The sequence below is a fragment of the Eupeodes corollae genome, chromosome 2 (assembly GCF_945859685.1).
Source record: "Eupeodes corollae chromosome 2, idEupCoro1.1, whole genome shotgun sequence".
Classification (NCBI taxonomy): Eukaryota; Metazoa; Arthropoda; class Insecta; order Diptera; family Syrphidae; genus Eupeodes; species Eupeodes corollae.
Window position 1 is genome coordinate 76,128,389 of NC_079148.1, and position 9,338 is coordinate 76,137,726.

A 9,338-nucleotide genomic window follows, 5' to 3' on the forward strand; every position below is an offset into this window, starting at 1 on the left:
CATCCCAAGCAGAGAGAAATGGATAGATAATATACCATACTCCAGTGAGCCGTCAGTATACTGTACTGATGGCTCTAAAATGAACACTGGTGTAGGGGCAGGCTTCTATTCTGAAGCTCTCAAGTTAACCGCTTCGCTTCGGCTTCCAAACTATAGAAGCGTCTTCCAAGCGGAGGTCCTAGCAGTGGCAACAGCTACTAAAAAGGTATCAATGATGGCGATACCACGAGCTGATATCACCTTTTACATAAATAAAAGGCAATAAAAGTGATGACTGCAACTGAGGTAAAATCAAAGCTTGTTTCATGCTGCCGCGAAGAGCTTAAGGTTCTTGGCGCACAGCACAAAATTAGTCTCTGCTGGGTCCCAAGCCACAGCGATATACTAGGCAACAAGAAAGCCGATGAATCAGCAGGATTAGGGTCAATGCTCGAAGTAAGCCAAGTTCAGCTAGTTAGCACCCCTACCTGTTATTTGAAACAGGAAATCTAGAAAAGAATAACTATCAAGGCCAATGAAAGGTGGAACCTTCTTGACAACTGCCGCACTATAAGAAAGATTTGGCCCTGTTTTAACAAACAAAGAACGGAAAGAATTATGCAGTTACACACTTATCACTTTGATCTCTTGTGAGCAAAATCACCGGACATAATCTGTTAGGTTATCATATGAAAAAGATGAGAATCAGTTCAGATGATGCAGAGGATGCGGTGACTAAGAGGTGCATGAAGACATTCCGCACTTTCTGTGTCACTGTTCCGCACTCTCCTTTCAAAGGAAGAAACTGCTTGGCAACTATTTCTTCGGGGATTTAGAAGAACTCTCTACTACGCCAGGTACGAACATTCTGAACTTCGTCAAAGCTTCTAAATGGCTTGACTAACTGAACACATAGGATTTTCTTATTAGCTTGAGTAGCAATACTCACGGGTATCACAATGGATCTGTATTGATCTAAGTGTGACGGTAAAGACATCAACTGTCAGCCCCTTAACCTAACCTAACTTATATTAAACTGGATGAAGGCACGCATTTTCGATAAGTGAGCTAAACTCTATCAAATGCTTTTAAAATCCAGTGCAATAATCTTACTTTCTTAAAAACGATGTAAGGATTGCTACCGGTAGTTAAGAAGCTTCAGTTCTTCGAGATATTTCTTAAGCTGACCTTGAATGAAGGGACATATTTATTTTTAGTGGCAACCCTGAAATAAATTCGTCAAAGAGAAATTTGTCTAAAATTGTATCAATGTGTTTATTTGTATTTATTTTAATATTAATAGTCTTAATTTAAACCCCACATATTTTGATTAAAAACTAGTTTACAATATTTACACATGTGCTTTATAAGTTTATAATTATTATATTTTAAATATTTAGTTATGAAACATTTTATGTCTATGGGCTCGTTGGTTCGACTTTTTGAACAAACTTTTCCGAACCTATAGCTGAATGATTGAGATTCTGCTGAACGCTATAGTTAGATCTTGGTATTTGGCATTGCCTCACATGAAGGTTATCATCCCTAGACACATCAAATTCATCTTCATCAAATAATAACTCTAGCACTTCTAAGGTTTTCCGTTTGAAAATTCTCTGCTTCCTGTCCGAAAGTTTATTTATATCGGGCAACAAACTCCTCAAGAACAACATATTTGCTTCAGATCGTTCTTCTTTATATTTCGAAAGCTGAGAATTTTCTTCTGGTGTTTCGATTATTCTTTCAGTTAGTGAAAACGGATTTAAATTGATCGTTGGACAATAGTTGATTGTCTCATTTCCTTCTGCTGGAATTGGCAATTGTTCCTGTTCTTGTTCCCAATTATTATTGTTTAAGGATTGTTCGTTATTATGATCGACAATTAAAAAATCATGTACAATTGTTGAGTTCTCGATAGTTTTGCTACTGTGTGCTGAAGTTTCATTAGGTTGAAGTTGATCGATCGTAGGTGAAAAGTTATTTTCGTCAAATGAGTTATTTGTTGTTGATAACGAATCTGGTGGTAACTTAGTGCGTACCGAAGCAGTTCGTTTATGAGTTATTCCTCTAACTTCGGTATATGGCTGAATGTGACCTCTTAAAAAACTCATTTCGTTTCTTAGATGCCAGTGTCTTTTTTTTACTTTATGTAAACGTTCTTCACGCAATAACCTTGCATAGCAATTCCTTAAGGTGGTCCATTTCAGTTTACATTCGCGTACTGAAAAATTAATATTAAGGTAGAATTTATTAAAAGTTTCTTAAACTTTCTAAAAAGTATTTTAAGTTTGGAAAAGAGCAAACAATTTTTAGTATGTTTAGAGGAAAGCACAGTTTTTTGAAGGTAAATTAAGGTAGTGGAGATACATTAGGAAGAGTTTAAGTTTTTCACTTCTAGAACTTTAGAATGAATAAACGTACAAGCTCCTGATATGTTAAAAAAAATATGAAAAATAAGTAATAAAGTAAAAAAAGTTGTTGCTGTTCTAAAATTTGGTTGCTGCAGGTACAGTTCTGGCAATCAATGTACTAACATTGGTTATTTTGAGACAAAACATATCGAGTACTTCACGCTATTTTATCATCAGCGACATTTTCAATAAAAAAGAAAACTTAATTATTAAAATTTGATAATAACACATAGAGCCTTAAAGGCTGTTGTCATTTCTTAACTTAAGCATTATTAATAATTTCCATACCGACTATGGGTACAACGTACAAGTTGTTTCAAGGACCAGTAATAAGCTTTTAATTTGTCGTTTACGATAAAATTTATTTTGGCGCTTACGATAAATTTGCTGGAAGGGATCTATATTATGTGCTATATAGTTTATACTTGCAATATAATTAGTTGTTCAAAATCAGCAATAAAACGAGCCCTTCCCGCCATTCGATCGTAAGCGACATTTTCAATAAAAAAGAAAACTAAATTATTAAAATTTGTTAGTAAAACATAGAGCCTTGAAGAATATTGTCATGTCTTAACTTAAGCATAATTAATAATTTCCAATACTGATACAAGTTGTATCAAGGACCAAAAGTAAGTTTTTGATTTGTCGTTTACGATAAAATTTATTTTGTCGCTTACGAAAAATTGGCGAAAAGGGCTCGAAAAGTTAAACTTCTTAAAAAAGGATCGAGAATTGAATTAAAGTTTAAAATTTGAGATATTTGGCTTACAATATGTATTTTATTTTTGAAGTTTTTCCCAAAAAAATAAACCCATTATACTGAATAATTGTATTTGAACTGATTTATTTCAAAATGGCGTCTGTAAAGCCAAATGAAACACTTTAAAGTGAAAAGTGGTAACAGAATTGTTTAATAATGTCCTATATATAAATATAAATTGCCATTCGTTAGTCTCCCTAAAACTCCCAACATGTTTTCAAAGGTGAATTAACATAAACATAAACGATTCAGTCTTCACCAAAGAATTCCGTACAGCACTTTAACAGAAGCTGTGAACAGTGAATCTGGTGGATTTCATTCGGAAAAACGTTAATAATTTCATTGCTTTTGGTGAAGATCACATCGTGAAATTATGTAGCTCTAGCGTTGGCTTTCTTTTAATAGCTGCGACTTTTTTTTTTTTAATTCATTTTTATTAATTCATTCTTAAACCTATCTTAAAGCTAGAAAAAAATTCATAAAACTAGCCTAATTATCCATAACTTACAATTAACTTAATGGTCCCATACGGACACTCTAAGTTAAACTATAACACTTAAAACTAATGCCTTTCGGCCCTACAATCTATTTAACTTCAATTTAAATTTTATTTATTTTGTATTTATTAGAAAATTATTACTTAAAAAACTACTTAAAATTAGGTCCTTAAATAAAACTTAAAGCTTACTTAAACTACCTATTCTACCTATAAACTACTTAAAACTAGAACAACCACAGCAGCAAATCTAACTATTTAACATTTTTGTTGTTCATATTTTGTTGTCTTTTTTTTTTTTTTCTTTTTTTATTTTTTATTAATTATTTCTTTTTTTTAATGCTTTTTGTTAATGTTTTTTATTATTTTTTTTTTATTTTTATTTTTTTTGTATTTTTTTTTTCGTGCCACCATGCCTATTCTACTTAAAACTAAACCCTAAAACTATAAAACAAGTATGTAAGCCGGCCACGGCTTAAAACCCCATCCCGACTACCCAATATCAAGTGCCGATTGAAGCCACCACAACTGGTTCTCCTGCTTCACCCTATCAGTTCGGTCCCGTTCGGACACAGCCCTACTGAACCGAAGGAGCTCCGCTCCGCCTTGTGCCATGACGTCCCGACTGTACGGGAGTCGCCTATCCACGGTTCTTCGTCTGACGTGGTAGATTAACGGAACTGCCAATCTATCCTGTATCAGACCGCATTTGTCTAAAAAGAGGAATGCCTCTGGTGGAATGAACCCGCTCAAGCGTGCACTTTCAAAATACTCGTCGTTCGGATAAAACGCCCCGAAAATTAAATTGTTGGTCGAAGACATAGCTCTTGCAATGTGACCTCGAACGAGTTTTATCACGAAATTGTCAATTCTGTTGATTCGAGCCCCGTTGTATAGGACCTCGTTGGAATAGTAATGCACATAAGAAGATTCGGCTGTTCCATATAAGCCGGTACAGCGTCGTAAACACTGCCGCTCGAACACCCGGAACTTCTCCATCTGGGAAGGGGTAACGTTGAACCACACAGGACAACCATACACGATCATTGGCCGTATGAGGGCCATGTAGCAAATTAACTTCACTCTGGGGTCAAGCCGACTGCTAAAAAACAGCCGTTTCGTCAGAGCGAAGGCTCCTCTGGCCCTGGTCAGAGCAGCATTTATATGTCTGTCGAAATATAAATACTGATCTAACCAGATACCGAGGTACTTCACTACACTTTTGCTCGCCAATGGCTGCCCGTGAAGATCAACGATGACCATCTTGCGCCAATTCTTACACGTATCCCTCGTGGCCCTAGCCAACGGAGTCCGGAACAGAATTGTCTCTGACTTCTGGACATTTATTTTCAGTTTCCAGTCGTCGCAATATCACTGAATCTTGTCGAAATCACGCTGCAAGAGAATTCTAATAACCTCAACGTTTCGGGCCGTTCTGTACGCAATTAGATCGTCGGCGTACGCAATGTGTAAATACTGAAGAGAATCGGCGAATTCACCGCTCCCTGTTGAAGACCATTTTTAATTGAGAATGTTGTGGAAGAAGTTACATTGCCACTTTTGACAACAAACTTTCTACCGTTAAGCATACCATACAGTATATACAACAATGGCTTGCTAATGCCAAGCCTGCTCAATTTTAGGTAAAGACCCTCTAACCATACGGTGTCAAAGGCCTTTTACAAATCAACCAGGACAGCACCTGTGCATTGTTGTTTTGATTTATTCCATTGGATATCAGAAACGAGTTTAGACGCAGCATGAATTGTGTCATGACCCGCCTTGAACCCGAACTGTTTATCCGGAATAATTTTGTTGTCCGCAGCCCACTTAGTCAGAGCCCTATTAATGATCTTTTCGAAAACTTTGCTGATGCTCGGAAGAAGACTTATCGACCGAAGATTTGACGGGTTGGAGTTGTCGTTTCCCTTTTTCGGGAGAGGATGAACCACAGCGGTCTTCCAATGCACTGGATAATATGCATTATTCAGTGCATTGTTGAAGAGTGTGGTGTAAATGTCAATTGCTTCCGTCGGTAAATGTCTTAGCACAACGTTGGATATACCATCGATACCTGCTGACTTTTTGTTTTTTATTGAGTTGAAGATGAGCTGAAGCTCAACCTTCGTCACTAACAAGGGACTTGGTCCCGTTTGTTCGGCGATTATGGCATTTGCCAAGGAATCGTCATTGAACCGCATGAAACCGCGGTTCTCAGATCACCAATGTGTGATATCATTACGGAGGTAAAAGTGATTAAGTAGGGCTCTGTTTTCCAGGTCGTGGTTGGGGCGAATGCTAACATTCACCTTGTACACTTGCTGGAAAGCAGCTCCCACCGCCTCCACTTTTTCCTTCGGATCTTCAATTATGTAAAAGTCATCGTCAAAGATGGCTTCCTCTGGATCTATTTGCGCTGTCCTGAGTACGTCTCTGTTCTCTTCAGTTCTTTGGAGTTTAAGACACGGAAGGTCATTATCGTTTTTTTTCCTGAATATCTTGTTGATTTTGGGGAACATACTAGGGTCACTCGAATTAACTGACCGGATCTTGCGGTCCCAGTACTTGTTAATTGATAGCCTGTAGTTCTCCTTAATCAACTAATAATAGCTGCGACTCTGTTAGAAGGCGTGCGCACTGCATATTCTGACTTGAAATTATGAACTTGAAGGTATGAACATTGATTGTTGGGAATGAATGGACAATGAGGTTCCTGGAAGCAGAAGACAGAATTGTCAGATCTTCGTAATAGCTAAAATATTTTTGGTTGGGCCATTATTCTGTTGTCAGGCGATTTTCGTCCGAATTTTAAGTTTATTCCCCTATTAACTGTTGATGATGAGCTCAACGCATTTCAAATATTTATATTTGCGGTGAGAAGTAAACACACTCAAAATTGCGAAGCAGTTGTTAGACATTAGAAATAAGAATGTTGCAATGGACACCTCGACCAGATTCATCACAGGCTAAAAAAAACTTATTCAGCGTGTTTTCTTAAATACAACGCAACAGTTAAATAACCAAAATAGCTGGGTAAAAGCAATATTGTCGTCGAAAAATCAAGATGTCGAGGATCTCAATTCGACAGTTCAGAATTTTCTTCCGAGTACCTTATAAACCAGGATGACATAGTCCACTATCCCCCGGAGCTTTTTAATTCACTTGTATTTTCTGGATTACCACCTCAACGTTTGCACTTAAAAGTAGGATCAGTTGTCATCATGCTGCGTAACATTCATCAACCTCCACTGTACAATGGAACAAGATGGCTCTGAAAAAGGTGATGAATAACGTCACACAACAATTACAAAAGGAAAAATAGAAAGGAGAGGAAGTCTTGATCCCGCGTTTACCGATGATTCCAAGGGATTCACCATTTGATTTAAAACGTTTAAATTTTCCAGTACGTCTGACCTTTACGTAGACTATCAATAAATCGAAAGGCGAGTCGTTGAAAACCACTTGGAGTTTTCTTCTTTCACGGATTGGGCAATAATACGCCGGGTGTTTGGGCGTCGGAAAATCGTAATCTTTGATTTTTTTACGCACCATAAAACAAAACAAAAAATATATTGTTTACCAAAAAGCTTTAATTTATTGAACAAACTGTATCATAACTGAAGGTTCTTTCAATATCAAATTGAAACCTTAAAAACAGCCATTATTTCATTATTTGTTTTTTAAGTAAGAAACATCATGTGTAATTAATCGATAATAGTAATATAACTTAATCAAACTGAGCATTTGATTTTTTATTTATTTTATTTAAGGATTCTTTTTTTTAAAAGTTTATGTTATATAAAAGTTAAGGACTTTTATTTATCGATTGGGGCAGAACGAAGTCTTCCGGGTCAGCTAGTTATTAATAAAAACTATGGACTATGCAATATAAAAAAATAGTACATACATACTTGAAAAGAGAATGTAGTTTCCAAGATGTATTCAAAATCGGTTGAAAATTGTTTAAGTTATAAGTTCGGCCACTTGAAAAAATACAGTATTGATATAAACACGTTTGACGTTTTGAAGTTCGAGAACGCGAGTACTTAAAGGCTTTTCATGGCTCTTAAAAAAAAGCATTTTTTACTATGGGATTATTAATATTGTTTTTTTTTTAGAATTTATTGCTCTTATTTGTTTTATTTTTATCAAAACCTGAAAAATAGATGATTCTATGTCTTCTAGTTCTTGAGAAAATTGAAAATTACCAACAAAAATATTTTAATTAAATTACTTTTTCCTGCTTATTTTTTTTCAAAAACTAAACATAGTTTTGACTTGATTTAAAAACTGGCTAATAGAACAGAATGTTGGCTTTTATAATATTCAATTGTAAGTATTACCGTTATTTTTTTCCGTTTTAAGTATTTATATAAACACGTTTGACGTTTTGAAATTCGAGAACCGAGTTACCTAAAGGCTTTTCACGGCCCTTAAGGACCACTAGGCCATTTAGAATAACAAAACTAATTTTCGAACATCCTAGGGTAGAGTAAGGGCTTAAAATGGTTGGATTTGGAATGGTTTTTGTATTCAAGAAAGGGAACAATTTAAACTTTTTAAAAGGTGGAAATAATACCATACATCAACTCAAACAAGTTCAAAAAAATGGTTAACATATACATACATATATATGTATGTATATTTCTATTCCTTTTCTCAAAAAAATTCAATAGATAAGATTCATATTGTATACCTGACTTTTTATTAACTAATATTTATAAATTATAAGATTATTATAAAAATGTCACCAAAACGAATACTTAAACTTAAGCTAGGTACCTACCTAAATCAGTATTTTCTTTGGCTTAGCAAAATCAAATGTGCAATAGAAATGCAAAAATTAAAAACAAAAAAAGTCATACCCGAACGATTCATCTGAAGAGCCACCTCCTTCCAAAGTTCATCGAGAATTCTCTGGTGTTTCTTTTTGCCTCGCTTTGGTCTCGGTCCATAGATAGTTGGTCTGTCCCTGATCAAAGAAATCAGTTTTTCAACAGTCTTGAGTTCCATTATTCTGCCAAAACGGATACTGAAAAGGTAGTCTTACCTCGAACACACTCAAAAATCAACTGAAAACACAGACAATCAGGCAATGAGACAACTCAGACTTTGTTTTCTGTTATTTCGTCGATGGTCGATGTTTTAGTTTATTTTGTTTGCAGTTAGTTTGGTTTTGTTTTTGTATCGCTTTTTCAACTGTCTAACTTGGGTGGAGAAAACAGTTTTGAGCTTCAAGTATGGAGTGTTCTCGTGTACCTATCATGAGTTTTATACCTAGTGATTGTGTTTTCAGAAGTATATAGCTAGGTTAGGTTAGGTTTGGCTACGTTAGGTATAGCGAAAACTTCATTGCAAAAAACTTGTTTTTATTCCTCGCTGACTCGCTGATGTACCTACATAGATGTTGCCTGTTGCTGTCTGAAGACTGGCAACGACAGCACATGCCCGGGCTGCAAATAAGCGTTCTTTTTTATTGCAAATGGTTTTCTGCGCTTTGCGTTTGTTTAATTTGCACTAAGCAAATACGAGTATCTTTCGCTCTGTTGTGTTCATAAGGTTTACTGTGGTTTTCAGTTCAGGCAGTCATCAGCGTCACTGGATTGATTGAGTTGTTTTTTTTGTTTTGGCTTTATTACTTCTGGAATATTGTGACTTATTTTCGCTTTTTCTTGTTTCACAGTACCAAAGC

General features: G+C 35.7%; 1 protein-coding gene across 2 annotated transcripts; it reads right to left on the reverse strand.

The window, feature by feature from the left end:
* Nucleotides 1–1,268: 1,268 nt before the first annotated feature.
* On the reverse strand, nucleotides 1,269–8,840 carry LOC129946746 (uncharacterized). 2 transcript variants are annotated; one of them, XM_056057059.1, is made up of 3 exons: nucleotides 8,697–8,840; nucleotides 8,512–8,618; nucleotides 1,269–2,200 (listed from the first exon to the last, which is right to left on the reverse strand). In XM_056057059.1, exons 2-3 carry the CDS (start codon nucleotides 8,522–8,524, stop codon nucleotides 1,398–1,400), a joined length of 816 nt encoding a protein of 271 aa, XP_055913034.1. In that variant the 5' UTR covers nucleotides 8,525–8,618; nucleotides 8,697–8,840; the 3' UTR covers nucleotides 1,269–1,397. The 2 variants fall into 2 exon arrangements, with proteins under 2 accessions (XP_055913034.1, XP_055913033.1); XM_056057058.1 differs by having other exon boundaries at nucleotides 8,512–8,840.
* Nucleotides 8,841–9,338: the final 498 nt, after the last annotated feature.

Bases quoted from the DNA above. Each gene is read 5' to 3' on its own strand.
- LOC129946746 (XM_056057058.1), bottom strand. From the start codon at position 8,659: ATGGAACTCAAGACTGTTGAAAAACTGATTTCTTTGATCAGGGACAGA. The intron at 2,201-8,511 runs GTATGACTTTTT...TTAATTTTTCAG, and splicing joins TCTTCAGATGAATCGTTCGG to TACGCGAATGTAAACTGAAA.